Source organism: Camelus dromedarius, chromosome X (genome assembly GCF_036321535.1).
Source record: "Camelus dromedarius isolate mCamDro1 chromosome X, mCamDro1.pat, whole genome shotgun sequence".
Lineage (NCBI taxonomy): Eukaryota > Metazoa > Chordata > Mammalia > Artiodactyla > Camelidae > Camelus > Camelus dromedarius.
Genome location: NC_087472.1, coordinates 103,502,813 through 103,520,133, shown reverse-complemented (window position 1 = coordinate 103,520,133; position 17,321 = coordinate 103,502,813). Strand labels below are relative to the sequence as shown.

At 41.1% G+C, this 17,321-nt stretch overlaps 1 protein-coding gene across 1 annotated transcript in view; it reads right to left on the bottom strand.

Moving 5' to 3' along the window:
- The window catches only part of VEGFD (vascular endothelial growth factor D), a 34,486-nt gene that overhangs the window by 12,490 nt on the left and 4,675 nt on the right, over positions 1-17,321 (bottom strand). Inside the window, exon 2 of the mRNA XM_010993412.3 lies at positions 3,156-3,366. Within this exon, the coding sequence (XP_010991714.2) occupies positions 3,156-3,366 (211 nt within the window). The remainder of the gene's footprint in view (positions 1-3,155; positions 3,367-17,321) is intronic.

Sequence of the window (17,321 nt, the reverse complement as noted above, 5' to 3'; positions counted from 1 at the left end):
GAAACCAACCTCTGGGAATCAAAAGAAGATTACATGCATTCTTGTAAAACAGTACTTGCTTTTCTTTCCTAGTTTATTTTTTAAATTAGATTTTGATACTTTGATGCTTAATGTTGTTTAGCCTTTCTGTGGATGTTTTTGGGAAATGATTCGATTTTATGATAAAGATGACATTTAAAGACTTAGTTTGCTATGGAACTGTAGAGTTTATTATACGTTGAAAACCAGCTGTGACTGGCAGCTTGTAAACTCACCATCCAAGATGCCCACCTCCTGGTGTTCACACCCTTGTGTAACCCCCTCCTGTGTGTGTGGGCTGGACCTAGTGACCCAATTCTTGTAAGAAAATACAGGAAGAGTGATGGGATGTCACTGCTGTGATTACATTAAGAAAGACTCTGACTTCCATCTTGCTAGCAGTCTCCATCTCTTGCTGGCACTGTCTCTTGCCTTCTCAGCTTGCAGGCTTTGATGAAGCCAACTGCCATGTTGGAAAGGTCCCCATGGTAGGAGGGTGGCCTCTATCCAACAACCAGTGAGGAACTGGGACCCTCAGTCAGCTGCAAGGAGCTGAATCCAGCCAGTAACCTCTGAATCAACTTGGAAGCATATCCCTCTCCAATCGAACCTTGAGATGCTGCCTGTGGCCCAAGCTGACACCTTGACTACAGCCTCCGGGGAGACTCTGAAGGAGAGATACTGAACTAGGCCATGGCTGCACTTCTGACCCACAGAAACTGTGAGATAAAAAATGTTGTCTGAAGCAGCTAAGTTTTGGGGTATTGTGTTACACAGTGGTTAGATAAACTCTGCTCCATTTTTATGCCATCTTCAAAAGTTTGTAATCGGTCTCTGCCCAGATTCTGAATCTCCATATATGTGAGCATGTTTCCACTAGAAGGGACAGAGATAAAATATTGCTGCAGATCTGATGCTAGTCTCTAAATTATTCCCTTAAAATATCTTTTCCATATCCTTTCTCCTTTCCCCCTACTCTTAATCTCAAATTTCCTCATATGTTGCTTCTTCGATTACTAAAAACACAAAATGTAAGATGTTCAGCTGGCTGCAAAGCACTGCAAACACTACACAACTTACCTAAATTTTGCTTTTTCATAACAAAATCTTCTGTCCTAAGAAATCGTTTAAAATATCTGGTTATGAATATTTACATAAAGAGATGAAGGTTGTAAACATGAGATAAAGTACCCATTAGGTATTAACATGGGTATTACTTAATTCACTATTATTAATCATAAATTCTTGACAAAACAAGTAGTCAACTTATAAAGACATTCTTTGTTTAAAATTCTACTTAAATGTTGCTTTCTATTTACTTTTTTATAAAACTAAGTTTTGAAAGTTGTAGCGATAAGATTTTAATCAACCCTGTGAAATTATGACCAATGTCACTGACTAAAGGCTTCATAACTCTGTTTTCTTTACTATTGCCCAGCAGGAGTGCCCCGCCTCAGGGAGCAACCCTGAAATCCACGAGGGAAAGTTGATAACAAGTTGGAAGTGGGATAACACACTGATTTGATAATTTGCTGCTTCTAACCTAGTAAATACTTTAAAGGATCCCCCATGTAATAAGAGAAATTTTAGAGGTGGCAAATTCCATATTTTTAATGTTTTTAAAAAATATTTAAACACTTTTTTTATGGTTTCCTCCTTAGAAAGTGTCAATTTCAACATCAATGACTTTTTTGTTTTGATCATCCTGTCTCCATCTTCTCAGAGCATCTCCAGGCTGGCCTCAGGCCCTCAGACACGTAATGTGGTTAAGGCCCTGAGTCTCCAGATGAGTTCTGATCACTTTACTTCCATGAAGTCCATGCTTATTCACCACGCAGAAACTACAGCTTCGCTAGAGCTTTAAACCTCTGGCTAAATTGGGTTCTAGGCGTGGTTCCAACTATCTCAACTCAGTTAGACACACAGTCACACACACAGACACCAAGCATCCTCCTCACAGCCCTGCCCCAGTGCTGCCGAGGGTCTGATCCTGCCTGTGCACAGACTTCCCCACAGCCAGCAACAGTGGCTCGTGCAACAACATGGTCTTTTTTACATATGGAAAAAAATAAATATAATTCTATAGGGAAAGAAAAGAGTAATTTTGGCTTAGCAGTCAATTTGAATTATTCAACAGACACAATCTGTTACTGGGTAATCATATGTTAATTAAATTTTAAATGTTAGAACATCAATGCCACGGTGGCTTCTTGTATGGTTTGGACATGTCATCAAAAAAGTTAAATGCTTAATTGGCGGCCACACAATTGTATTTGGCAAGCATTTCATTCATTATGATGCAGTACATGTTACAGACAATGGGTTTCTTTCTTTCTTTCTTTCTTTCTTTCTTTCTTTCTTTCTTTCTTTCTTTTTTTATTTTTATGAGGGGGAAGTAATTTGATTGATTGATTTATATTTGGAGGAGGTACTGAGGATTGAACCCGGGACCTCGTGCATGCTAAGCATGTGCTCGACCATTTGAGCTATAGCCTCCCCCTGCAGACAATGGTTTTCTTATCAAGGACCTCCAGACCTTACTAGGGAACAGTCTTTGCCATTATTTCAAATCATGTTGTTTTCTAATCCAGAGTCTAGATTCTTTGGTCTAGAGAATTTCTTCCTCCATTACTCTCCCAGTAATATCAGTAGGCATTATTCTAACTCAGCTTCTAACTTCTACATTTCATATTTACTTAAAAAAATCACAGAATTTTGAAGACACAAAAAATCTATACTTAATCTATTGATTTTTATCCATGTCTGTATGGCTGTAGAATGCTCCTTGTTATGGAACACCCAGGTTGTCTTATTTTTTAAGTAAACTCAAATTGTTTTTCTACTGACAACAGTCTTTCTGGCTTTGTTTGCCCTCACATCTCTGAGTTAAATATATTTCTATATTTTCAAGTGCTACTTGGTGTTGAATTTTGATCTCAAAATCATATTGAATAGATTTCTCCATGGAGTAAACAGAAGAAACCAGGATTCTCCACTAACATCAAAGCCATGAAGTCAAAGACCCCTTATTCTTTCTTCTCCTGGACATGGGCCCGCCCTACTCAACCATTTAGAAGTTGGTGCATTGTTGCTATCTGATACAGAGCAAGAACTGACCTGCGCATGCATACACCTACCTTTGAGTGTCTCGATGTCATAGAAAGTGGCAGCAAACCTGGTGGACCGATGGGGACTGGAGCGGGAGTCCGAGCTGGTGAGACTTTTGAGCTTCAGCCGGCATCTCCACAGCTTCCAGTCCTCGAAGTGCGTGATCTGCAGCAGTTCCTCCAAACCCGAAGCCGCCCTAATCTGCTGCTCAGACCGTTCCAACATTGACCGATATGCTCGCTTAGACCGAAACAAAAATACTAGTTGAACAGCAAGTTACTCAAGTTTGAGTTTATCTTACTAATATTCATGGCAAACACTTATAAATGTCAGTAGAGCTAAAAAGAAATTAGATTATTCAAATGTACACCAGTACCTAGGAAAAATGACATTTAGTATCTTCTATTCATATTCTGTTCATTTATGAGTAAAGGAATGATTTATTCCCTCTGGGTTCTCAGAACATTGAAAATCAATATTGTAAACAGTAAACAAAAGAAAAAGACAACCTACGGACTGGGAGAAAATATTTGTAAATGATGCGACTGACAAGGGCTTAATTTCCAAAATATACAAACAGCTCATACACCTCAATAACAAAAAAACCAACAACCCAATCCAAAAATGAGCAGAAGAACTAAACAAGCAATTCTCCAAAGAAGACATCCAGATGGCCAACAGGCATATGAAAAGATACTCAACATCGCTAATTACTAGAGAAACACAAATCAAAACTGTAATGAGGTACCACCTCAACACAAGTCAGAATGATTATCATTAAAAAGTCTACAAATAGCAAATGCTGGAGACAGTGTGGAAAAAAGGGAGCCCTCCTACACTGTTGCTGGGAATGTAAACTGATGCAGCCACTATGGAAAACAGTATGGAGCTTCCTTAAAAAACTAAAAATAGAGTTGCCATATGATCCAGCAATCCCCCTCCTGGACATATACACAGAGAAATCTCTAATTCGAAAAGATACATGTACCCCAATGTTCATAGCAGCACTATTCACAACACATAAGACATGGAAGCAACCTAAATGTCCACTGAAAGATGAATGGATAAAGAAGTTCTGGTATATATTATATATATATAAAATATATATATAAGATATATACACACACACATATACATACACACAATGGAATACTACTCAGCCATAAAAAATGAAATAATGTCATTGGCAGCAACATGGATGGACCTAGAGATTATCATACTAAGCACAGTAAGACAGAGAAAGACAAATGCCATATGATACCACTTATTTGTAGAATCTAAAATATGACACAAATGAACTTATTTATGAAACAGAAACAGACTCATAGACAGAAAACAAACTTACGGTTACCAAAGGGGAAAGGAGGTGGGGAGGGATAAATTAGGAGTTTGGGATTAGCAGAAACAAACTACTACATATAAAACAGATAAACCACAAGGTCCTACTGTATAGCCCAAGGAACTATACCCAATATCCTATAATAAACCATATGGAAAAAATATGTGTGTGTATATATATATATAACTGAATCACTTTACTATACACCAGAAACTATTACAATATTGTAAATCAATTATACTTCAATAATAAATAAATAAACAAACCAACAAACAACATCACAGTGGGTTGAATGGTGGACTTTTAAATGTCCATGTCCTAACCCCCAGAACCTGTAAATATGACTTTCTTTGGGAAAAGGATCTTTGTAGATGTAATGAAGTTAAGGATCTTGAGATGAGGTCATCCTGGATTATCCGAGGGGACCTTAAATATAAAGCCTAGCATCCTCATAAAGGACGGAAGAGGGGAAGACACAGACACAGAGGAGAAGGATTTGTGAAGACAGAGGCAGAGATTGAAGTAATGCAGCCTCAAGCCAGGGGTCGCCTGGAGCCACCAGAAACCGGAAGATGCAAGGAATGATTCTCTCCAAGAGCCCGAGGGAGAAATGGCCCTGCTGACACCTTGATTTTGCAAGTGGATTCCAGAACTGGGAGAGAATAAATTTCTGTTGTTTGATGTCAGCAAGTTTGTGGTAATTTGGTATAGCAGCCACAGGGAACTAATAGAGATTTTTAAGTCATGCTATTTTTGTGACAGGACTCAGTGACAACTGTTTTCATCTGTTACTTGTTTGAGACGCTGACCCACAAAGTCTTGGGGACTTTGCCTATAGTCACACAAGAATGAAAGATTTTAAGACCCTGATCACCTGAATGTGCTGACTTCTAACCCTCTGAACTTTTTTTCTTTTTATCCTGTTTACTATTTTAAAAACTTTTTTTTTTCTGAAAAAATACACTTCCAGAGTTTATGTTGAAAATTTGTTTCCCACACACTTGTATGAACTGTATTGGCTGATACAATACACGAATTTGTGAGGGAAAAAAAAAACTTGGTCAATAAAAGATTTTCAGTACGCAGATGAATTGTTCAAAATTAGAGGCCTGATTATATAAATAATGGCACATGAGTACAGTGTATACCATGCGATCATCAAAACCAGTGATGCAGACGTAGATTGGGACAGAATGAATTGAGCTCCTCCCTGGAATGTGCTGGAGATAAAGTGGTCTATCCATGGTTGGGGACCTGGATTTTCTCCTGCTGAGCTTGTGGTTACTGGATTTTGCTGTGTGGTTTGGATACGCGGGCTGAGAGCGTTTTCAGAGCCGGGGTGAGGGAGGAAAGGGCGGGAAGGAACAGTACGGCTGCAGGATGGTCTGAGAGAGGAAAGCGGAGGGAAAGGTGAACGTCAGCTGCCTGCTGCAGGGGGCGGGACAGTGGGGAAAAACAGGTGAGCAAATGGGGCTTTTAGGAGGCTTTACATTGTGCGGCGTGATGTCTATCCTCCTTCATTGCCCCTCAAAAACTTTAGTTAAAACCTGCATCATTCATCAGTGTTTTCCGAGTGAGATTTCTTCTTTTTAGATACGCCAATGGGTACTAAGAACTGTCCAAAAGTGGGTGCTCAGAAGAGCAAGCGTGACTCCAGGCATGTATGATTCAGTTATGATACCTCTTTTCAAATGGTTTATGTGTGTGATGTATATTATATATATGTCCATATTAAAAATTAACCATTGTTAATTAATCATATGTATAAAATTAAATTTGTACATGGAACAGACATGAAAATATAAACAATGGTTAAGTCTTCGGATCAAGGGTTGTCAAACTACAGCCACCCTGGCCGAATTCAGTCTGCTGCCTGTTTTTTTAATAAATAAAGTTTTATTGGAACACAGCCATGTCCATTCATTTATGTATTGTTTATGGCTGCTTTTACTCTACAACGGTTGAGTTGAGAAGTTGGATTGAGACCTTCACAGTAGTTTTAATCTAAGGCCACTTATCTTTTTTATTTTTCAATTCTTCAATAGCCCCAGTCATATTTCTTATTATTCCATGTATTATATTGTCTCCATTCCCTCTTTTAAAATACTTATTAGACATCAACTGGAGCCTTTTAATGATCTTACATATCTTTTACATGCGCTTTCATATTTACCTATTTTTTTCCCCTTCATCTTTTTTTAATGTGTTACAGGTAAACTGGTTCCTCTTCTCAATCACCAGTTCTCCATTTGTGTGAGTCTAGAGTTTCAGTTTTTAATTTCAATTACCATATTTCTAATTTCAAATATTTCTACTGCATTCTCCTTCCCATCTGCTTTTTGTTTTGTTTCTGTAGGTTGTTCCTAATTTGTCATTTTTATGAATATGATTCCTTTAACTCTTCGAGGATCCTAAATATACTTAAGTATTTCTTCAAACTGTTTTCTATTTTAACTTCATATACATGATTTGTATCCTGATTATTCACTTTATTGGCTGTCTCAGTAATAATTACATCTGTGTGCTTTGGAATTTTGTTTCATAGTTTCATTTTCATTGTGAGATTCATGTTTCTTTCTCACCATTCTTTTGTCATCATTTAAAAGTCTATGGTTGCATCCCCTGACTCCCAGGACCCTGAATTTAGAATGGTGTTGAGTATTTATGACTCAGGGATCAGATGAGCTCAAGTCCTGGTTACAAGGAAGTATCTGCCTCTTCCTTTGCCATGAGTGAAGCAGTTTCAAAGAAGACACAGCTCCAGGCAGCAAAGAGAAGTAACCATTTCTCTTTCACTGACAAAGTGCATTCATAGAATCCAGTGCCCACTGGAGCTAAACTCTTGGTGACCTCCACCTTCCAGACTCAGAGTCTATTAGTTCTGCAGCTTCAGCTTCATGGGTTTTTTTTAAACAATTTATTTTTGAGATATAATTGACATATAACATGGGTGTAAGTTTAAGGTATATAACGTGTTGATCCCTTCAGCTTCATGCGTTTGGTACCATTTCTGCAAATGTCTGCCATCTGCAGCAGTTTACCATCATTTGATGAATTTCGTATTTCTCTTGTTGTTCTGGACCGTCTCAAAACGTGAATTGAGAAGGTCATCTTGCTTGGAAGTCCAGATGTGAATGTGCGTGTGTACATGCATGTGTATGTGTTTTTAATAATAAACATGTTTTGAACATGTTTATGAGCTGAGGGAAAGAGCCAACAGAGGGGAAGAAAGGGGACATATGCAGGAGGGAAGGTGGGGACCGTAAGTTCCAGAGATAAGTAAACACTGGATGAATGAATGAGAGGGTCATCTTCTGAAACAGGAGGCTCACAGTGATGAAAGGGGTCTGTAGGTAGCAGGACTGCTTGGGACCTGTGATTTCTCACTTCGCTGAGAAGTTTGAATCAAGGCAATTTTCTGGGAGCAAGAGGGGTGGAAGAAGCTTGAAGACAGGGTTTGTGGAATAGGCATCGAATTTAAGCAGCATGCCACAGCTGCTTCATCTAAGAAAGCCGGGGATGAAATTGCGTAATTGCCAATCTCTCCAGCAACTCTGAAATTCAATGATTCGCCATCAGGGCTCATTTTTCAATAGTCTCTCTTTTCATGATTATTCATCCCCTCTTCTAGTTGGACAGTGTAACTACTTCACATTCAACCCACTCTTCGAGCTAAAATTTTGTTACAACACTGCTTCCCCATGAAAATAATGAAAACAATCGAATAGCTTTTTAAATGCTTTAAAAACTGGGCGATACTGAGAGGACTTTTATTTACTGAGGCAAATTTCATTCAATATCATCCATAAATACAGACTGATAAAGGCTTCATAGTTCTTACAGGTTTCAATTCAATCTCAGAAATATTTTTAAACTATCCAACCACGAGTGCTCAGGACAAAATAATCAAATCTCTGGATTGAATTAAAGCCACTGAATGGCTCATAGGAGTTACCTCATCCTTAAAAATTGAAGTGTTAAGTATGAGTTATGTAAGCATACTTTAAGCCTCATAATTTAAAACCTAGTTTGAAATAACTGAGAAATCGCGGACATTCATTTTGTGCTTGTAAGTGGAAGTACTAACAATTCAGCTTAAGCAGAAACCTGACAACTAATTCATGGGGGTGGTGGGGGCACATGTTTCCAAAAGGTCTAGAATGGCCATTTATTTCCATGAGGCTTTCTGCACCGGTCAATTTTTTATATAATTAATTTTATCTCATCTGCTTGAGCAAGACAAACATTAAAATCAAAAAGTGTAAATACAGCTCCCAATACATATTTCAACCATTGATTTCAATGGTTTTAATTACAAAACGCTTGCTGAGTAAGCTGCTTATGTCTTCCTATTTTCTAACGGGAGCGCTAATCAAAACTAAGATAATTAGAAAGTAGTCAGCAAGAGGAAGGAAGTGGAGCAGGGCTACCAGATCTCTGCCTTTTGTTACAGCAGCATGTTTTTATGTGTCTGTGGTAATTAATCCAAGACTGTTGGCAATTTCCCCCCCAAAACAACAAATCTTTCTGCGATGTCTTGGCTACCACAAGCCAGTTTCTAAATTGTGAGGCTTAAGGTCTCTGTAACGAGATTTTACCATTATTTAAATGGATACTGCTTTCTGCAGGACAGTATGAAGGGTAGTAACTACTTCTCTTTTTGTTAATTTCGAAGTTCTCATGACGTTCTCCGCTGAGGAAGCGTGAGCTTCTCCAGAGCTCAGGCTCAGGCTCAGGCAGTAATCTAGGTCAAGTGTGACTAAGACAGAGAGCAAGATATCTGGAAAGGTATGGTGGCTGGGTTTGTAGGAGGAATTTGAAGTGTCCACATTGCAGGGGAAGTCAAAGGCCTTCTCTACTCCTAATAATTTGAGCTCTCAATTTCCATGCCCTCACCCTCCAAAAAATATCTAGTCAAGTAACACATTCAAAGAGTGAATGAAGGCATGATGTGGGGATATCAAGGTGCTCCACTGAAAAAAGACAGCAGGAGGCTGACCTTGGTGGGACACAGAGCAGGTGTGAGAGTGGGGGGACTGGCAAATAATATTCTGGGGTACCACTTCACCTCCACTAGGATGGCTACAGTCCAGAAGACAATATACCAAATATCGTTGAGGATGCCGAGTGATGGGGACCCTCCTAGGTTGCTGATGAGATTCTAAAATGGTGCTGTCACTTTGGAAAGAGTTCAACAATTCTTTAAGAAGTTTAACATAAACTCACCATATGACCAACCAATTCCACTCCTAGGGATTACCCAAGAGGCCAAAAATAGATTATTGGCTGCCTTGGGCTGGGAGTGGGAATGAGGGTTAACTGTAAAAGGGCACAAGGGATCTTTATGGATGATGGCTGCACAACTCAGTAAGTTTACTAAACATCATTGAATTACTTAAAACAGGTGAAGGGGTAAGTTTTATAGGATGTAACTTGTATATCAATATAATTGTTTAAAACAGAAAAAGAAAGAATTGGAAGCTTAAAGGGCAGGCTAATCGTATCCAATCTGGGAGGCAATGGAAAACACTGGAGAGTTGAACAATGGAATATCACTGGACACCCATTTCATTGGTTTGCTCTTTTGTTCATTTCCTCTTGCTCTGGCCTTAGTCCATGCTGTTCCCTCTGCTGGGAATGCCCTCCACTCTCTGTCCAGCTAAACTGCTCTCAGCCAGGTGTTACCTTCTTAAGGAAACCTCTCCCACCACTCCCCCCCACCCCCACCTGGGTCTGGTCCCTCAGTCACATGGGTTCCTGGCCCACCGTCCTTCTCATCCCCAGTGCTGACCGGCACTGACACTAATGAATTATTTGTGTCATTACTTGCTTAATGCTTGTCGTCTCCACTGGGTCGTAAGGGCCACTGGAGCAGTAATTGCATGTCTTATTCACATAGCAATAGTAAGGGCGTAAGAGCTAAATATTTATTAAATGTATGAATAAATCAATTCATCAAACACTATAGAAAATTAAACCCTGAGATTATTCATTTATTCAAACTGTGTCACTTATTTTTCAAGGATCTTCTGAATGTTCCCTCTCAAGGTCCCAACCAAATGCCACTTCTTCCATCAAGCTTTCTAGGATGCCCCTAAACTTAGGCTGTATTACTTATGAACACACTGCATCTCCCTTACTAAACGCAGTCTCCTTGAGGGTAGGATAGTGTCAGGTTCATCTTTTTATGTAATAAGCTCTTAATACATATCGGATGAAAGAATTTATGAGCAATAAATACACACATGTATTTGACAAAAAGTCATTGGGCCCAGGTTTGTGTGGTCCGTTTCATCTTTTATATAGAGTAATGCTTCTCAAAACTTACTGTGCACACTCATCACCTGACGATCTTGTCGGGATGCAGATTCTGATGCAGTAACTTTGGGATGAGACCTAGGATGGTGCATTTCCAACAAGTGCCCAGATGATGAGGACACTGCTGGTTGGCTGGCCACATTTTGAGAAATACGGGCTTGTAGCAGAGGTTCTCAACCTTGGCTTCACCTTGAAAACTACCCAGGAAGAAGCCTCAAAGAAACACTGACGCTTGGATCCCATCCTCAGAGATTCTCATTTGATGGGTCTGGGATACACCTTGGCCATCAGGATTTTTTACAAACTTCCCAAGTAAGTTTGCTAGCCTTCAGGAAAGCTGGGTGAGAGAGATCCAGGGATTCTTTATACTATCTTTGCAACTTTTCTGTAACTTTAAAATTACTTCAAAACAAAAAGATTCTTTAAAAAATCTTCCCAAGCGATTTTAATGAGAAACGCTAATCTTGGGGATGGTGCATGTTGGTTTAAGTTCAAAGACTGGGGTGAGTGCCTGAGCTCCGTCCAAGTCCACTGAGGAGGGACTAAATGGTAGACGTATGCTGAGAAACAGTCTTATTCTTTAAGTTATACCTTGGATTCTAAACATGTGGATGAGTATCTTACTGAACTGGATTTTCGCAGCTCTTTCTTAAGTCACCTTAGTGATTGACTGTGGCCCTCTTCCCAATCTGGATGACTCTTTCAAGACTGGAGACCAACAATACTGTTTTCCAGGCTAAACAGCTTGAGGAGGTCAGCTGCCTTATGTAAGACCATCCTAGGTGACAGAATAAAAATTGCTGCTCAAAATCTCAAGGAGCCAAAACAACCTGCTTCTCAAGAACAGAATTAAAAATAACCGGTACAACTTGGACTGAGTGGAATTCAACAGGGAAGAGTTCAGTTATAATCCTTTCACATGGCAATCTATAAAATATTTGAAGGAAAATATACATAAAAACATTAACATGATGCCACAGAGAAGGAACGTGGCTTGGGAGGACATGGCTGGGTTCCATCCAGGCTCTGAGCTGTTGGACCTTCAGTGAGGAATTTCTGACTGGGGTCCCTGACTACTTTTCCTCAAAGAGTTGCAAACAGCTTTTCTTGGGCCATTCCAGTCCCACGCTCTTAAGAATCCTCCTACTTCAGATAGGAAAAAGGAGACCAGCTTTGCAAAATTCCCCCTTGGACTGCTCGAGAACTGGGGGTCTAAGATGATGTTTCCAAGCCTTTTCAAAACTGTTGATGCCATTTCGCCGAACTGTGCTGGCAACATGTCTTCAGGAAGTTAAGTGATCAGGGGTGGGGTGAACAGAATTTGTATATTTGGAAGACCCAGAAGCTTCGGAGGGTGCTGTGGAGGGAACACATTTCACACAACTTTCCATAGATTTGCTTAGGGTTTACAAGTGCTGCACGTGGGCACAGTCCTCTTATTACTGCTCCATGGGGTTCAGGGGAACCGCAGTCAGCAATTTTGCTTTGCAGTGGGTTTAGGGAGGTGTTTCAGGTTGCAACACCAGTAGTTCCACGCTCCCTCCACCTCTTTGCAACTTCTGTTTCCTGGGAAAAGCATTTTGCATTTCATCTGGAGCTTGATGTCTAAGGCTTAGCCAAATTTTCCCTGGTTTGGGGTCCAAGTTGTACCATCCCATTTCCCACTGTCCACAGATATGGTTCCCCCAGCTCTGTTCCCGTTTCTCACGCTCCTGCCTGTCAAGGAATCCACCTGGGCCATGTTAGACCCCTGAGGCCAAACTGAAGGTTTGTGACTTTGCCTCCTGTAGCTCTCAGGTGAAATTATACCTCTTGGAAAAATGCTTTGCCTGATACTGGAAACCACTCTGTGGTCTGGACAGACAGCTCACTGGAGAGGGGAGAGCATGGATTAGAATTGTTCAAAACTGGCTCTGAGTGGTAGACCACTCTGGAAAAGGTTGGCAGCTTCTTAGAAAGTTCAACAGACACTCACCAAATGACCCAGCACTCCCGCCCCTACTCAATGTACCCTTGATAAACGAGGACTTAACATTCACACAAAAACTTACATCAGTTTCATACTAGCTCTCTCCCTAATAGCTAAAAACCTGGAAACAACCTTTATGTCATTCAATATGTGAATGGCTGGTTCCGTCCCAGGGAACATCACTCAGCCATAAGAAGCATCACATATTGAATGACATAAAGGCATTGGGAGTGAAAGAAGCCAGTCTCAAAAGGCTCCTGACTACATGAGTCCATCAGTAGCATGCTCAAGAAACCCAAACCATAGTGACGGAGAACAGAGAAGAGGTTGCCAGAGGTTGGGAAGAGGGGGTGACTATAAAAGGCTGGCATAAATGAATTTTTTCTGTATCCTGATTACGGTGGTGGTCACACAAATCTGTGTGTTCAATTCAGAGAACTGCACATCAAAAGGGAAAAGTGTTAACTTTATCATATGATACCTTTTAAAAAAAAGTAAGCGGGCTTTGAATCTAAGTACTGCTTTTTTTTTTTAGCTATTTGACTGAGGATCAATTATTTAATTTCCTTAAGTTTCCTAATTACATTTCCTCACTTAAGAAGGCAATGCTAATAATACTGGCCTCAGAGAGCTGATGTGGAGATTACCCAAAGTCACACGTGGGAAAGGGGCAGACAGAGAGGAGGCACCCAATACTCTTCATTTCCTTTTCTTCCTCTGTGCAGGGTGGGGCATCTGGTCCTGTGCTGGGGTTTAGAGGTGTTTTATGGCCCCTGATTTCCCTTAGCAACCAGAGAAGTGAGTTTGAAAAGCTCAAGACAGGGCAACTCAAATCAGGAAATTAAAATTCAAAAGAGAAAAACGTTTCCAGGAGAGATCAAGGACAAACATTCTCTCTTTTTTTTTTTTTTTTAACATTTCTTGGCGGTATTTTCAGCTGAAAGGCCAGTTTTAAAGTTTCTGCCAGGCTTTCCTTATGTCTTTATAGCTGAAGGAAAAACCACCCACTTCTTAAACCTTTGTGTTCCATCAGTAGGGTCCGGCCCTCCCCAGAGCAGATGGTACCTAACACTCTGGGCCGTGCCGACCGAGGGCAGGGGACACAACGCACGTTTGCTGCTGATGACTGCTGTGAAAGTGCGTGTGTGCGCACGTCTGGGAGTGTGTGTGCATAGCTGTCTGGGTATTTTAAGGGGATACCAGAGGACTACGATGCCTGGGGCTGCCACATCCTCCAATGTGATGGATATTGTTGGTAGGTTTCTCCGCAGCCAAACTATCTAGCATGTGGGGAAATGTCTATGGCCCCCTTTACATGCTTTAAACCCATGCTCTACTCAAATGCCTCTGCTCCCATCTGCTCCATCTGTGCTTTGGAAATGTGGGGACAGATGACTGTCGGCTGAGCTTGAGTGGCAAAACTCTAAAAGGAGGCTCTGAATCACCCCAAGAATATATATTCCTAAGGTCTGTCACAGTCTGTTTATCACTGATCTCAAAGATCAAGGGCCCAACGTCTAAGGAAACAACCCAAAGCCTTTATGGTAATTAGGCTATTGTTAAAAACAATTTCACTGCCTCCATACCCCTCCCCCAGCGCCCCAGAGAGAAGTATGTTTCTCAGCCCATTGATGTTGCGCCACGTGACCCACTTTGACCAACAGGACGTTACAAGACAAGGTGCAAGCAGAGGACTGAAATGTATTTCTAACTGCACAGTTCTACGTTTCCACCATCACCACAAGCACCCTTCTCTGCTAGCCCACTGATTCGAGGAGGATGAGGGGTCATGTAGGGCAGGCCCATCTATGGCTTGAGCCTTGATTCCCTGACTCCCAGCCGACCCACAGTAAAATAAGTAAAAATAGATTATTGATATTTTGAGCCACTGAAATTTGGACTGGATTGTCCCACTCCATTACTGTGGCAATAGTTAACTGCTAGAGCCCTGTCTCAGCCTAAGTGTAACATAATCCGCTGGGTGGACAGAGGAGCTTTATGTCAAACCTCATGCTCCTTTTCATAAAGCAGCCCTGCCGTGCCACTGGCAGTCTGCCCACGTTGCCCCTCTTCACCTTTCTTCCTAAAGACGCAGTGGTCCCGTGTCAACATCCACTGCTCTCCTCCTCCTCTTCCTCCCCTTGTCTAAGATGCCGATGATCCCCGGTCTTGCTATGATGGCAGAGTCGTGAACCAAGCGCACCACTGCAGAGGCTTTTACTTTTTCATCTCACCCTGTTCTTTGAGGGGTTCTACTACTTAGGGTGAACTCAGGGTATTCCTTCAATCAACATCACACTCTTCCTAACTCTCTCCAGAGTGGAACAGTACGTAACAACACAATTGTTGCCATAGCATTTTTCGACCCATGTCATTTTCTTTCTCCAGAAATAATTTTAGGCAAATCAAGATTTCAGGAAAGATAAACTTTTCTCAAAGATACGACTGTTATAAATATTTAGATGACAATGAGTGACAAAAGAGACTCATAAAACATGTACATTATTACTTAAAGTTTCAGGCATTAAAATTATCCTCTTCCTAGGCCAAGTGGAGCTCCTTGGCTGCTGATAAGACATGCAAATAACTAAGACATCTTTATTTTATAAAAAACTCATTTCCACTCATGTGCCTGGCGCATGGTGGACATTCCACAAATGCTCACTGCGCTGAAAGTACAGCTCTCCTTTTCCCTGGAAAAAGGAGCCTTCCGAGCAGCTGAAATAACCTTGACTGTCTTCCTTCAGTGATTCTACCCCAGTGTCCCACCAGTCACTTCCCCTCTCGATGGTACGTTCAGAAACACTTAGAAGCAACCAAAGTTGTGTAAATTAGTCATTAATATGATTCACAAAATATTTCTAGCTTTCCATCTTCTGAGCACTTGGAAGAACTGCACTTCCTGGCCCCTGGTGGTTGGATGGAGCAGGGGGTCAAGGAGCTGTGATCAGAAGTGATGTGTGCATCACTTCCGGTCCAGAGTATTTAACTGTCAGGGCAAGACTGTGTTTTATCCAGATCTGCTGTGTGGCTAGATGTTGTTTTGCCATCTCTCTGTGACCACCAAGCTGGGATAATGGACTAAGGTGACTTCCACCTATAGCTGGGTCCTTGAAGTGAAAACCCTACAGGATAGCTTATGGCTGGAAAAATACTGGTGGATTCCCTGATACCTCCACCCAAATTCTCTCTAATCCTCACAGGAAAATAGCACAGGGTGAATATACTGCCTTACTTTTTTTAAAACCTGTTAGAATTTTAAAAAATGAAACCAGACAAGCCATGATGAGAGTGGGTACTGGAGACCATTTGATGTAGTAGTTCATAACCTGGGTATCTCAAATCCTAGAAACCTAGTCCATCAGTCAGTAATAAAAACTTTTTTTAGTATCCACTCTATTTATTTATCCACCTTTCCACTAGGTGATTGTGACACTGAAATAAATAAGACAATGAAAACTTCCTGTTCTCAAAAAGCTTTCATTCCAGTGGAGGGGGACAAAGCAATAGACTTCTACACAAGCAAATAAGCAATGTCAGGTACTAATACATACCACAAAGAGGATAAAAGGGTGTAATGGTAGAGATCAAGGCTGGCAAACTACGACTCGTGGACCAAATCCAGCCTGCAGCCTTTTTTCATAGAGCCTATGAACTAAGAATTCCTTCTTATAATTTTAAGTGATTAAAACAAAGGAAAAGAAGACTATTTCATGCATGAAAATGACATACAATTCAAATGTCAGTATCCATCAGGTCTGACTGGAACACAGCCACCCTCTACATGATCTGCTCTGGTTACTTCTCCAACCTCAAAACCTGCAGCTCTGGCCTCCACTTTCCCTACCCCAGCCACACTGGCCCCTGGTTAATACCCTTACCATGGCCACTGCACAAAGGCTGCCTCTGCCTCCCTCACTTCCTCCAGGGGTCTGCACAAACAAAACAGAATCAGAGCTCTCCCCTCACCCGCCCCTCTCTGTCTCCTTCCTCTTCTCGATTTTCTTCATGTCACTTACCACCCTGACATGTTCTAGATTTGCGTATTGCCTGCCTCCATCTGCCACACTTGGAATACAAGTTCCATGCGAGTTAGGAAGCCACTGCCTTATTTCCTACTGCATTCAACACAGTAGGTGCTCAATCAACAAATGAATTGTTGGATACTGGAAGGTTCTAGAGAGAGGCAAGGGAGATCCTTTAGGAAGAGGACATCCCAACCGGTCAAGACTTTCATGATGCAAGGAGGCTTCATGGCTTCAGAATGTCCTAGTATCTTGGTAGAGACTACGAATTAGTGGTGAGAGAGAGAAAAGAGGACTTACCAGCATAAAAGCAACCTAAGAAGCAGTGTCTCACCTTATCCCAATCACATTCCCGATTATATACAGTTTCCAGCCCTCTCTGCTGATCTCAGGTGGTAGGAAAGAGCTGAGATTAGAAATGCGCTCAGAGACAATTGTTGTCATTTGTGTCCCTCTTTCTCTCATACCTCTAGGCCACTGTGGTAATGACAAATGTGCCTGGGAGTTCCGGGTCTTACTACCTTACATTCTACATGCAAGCATC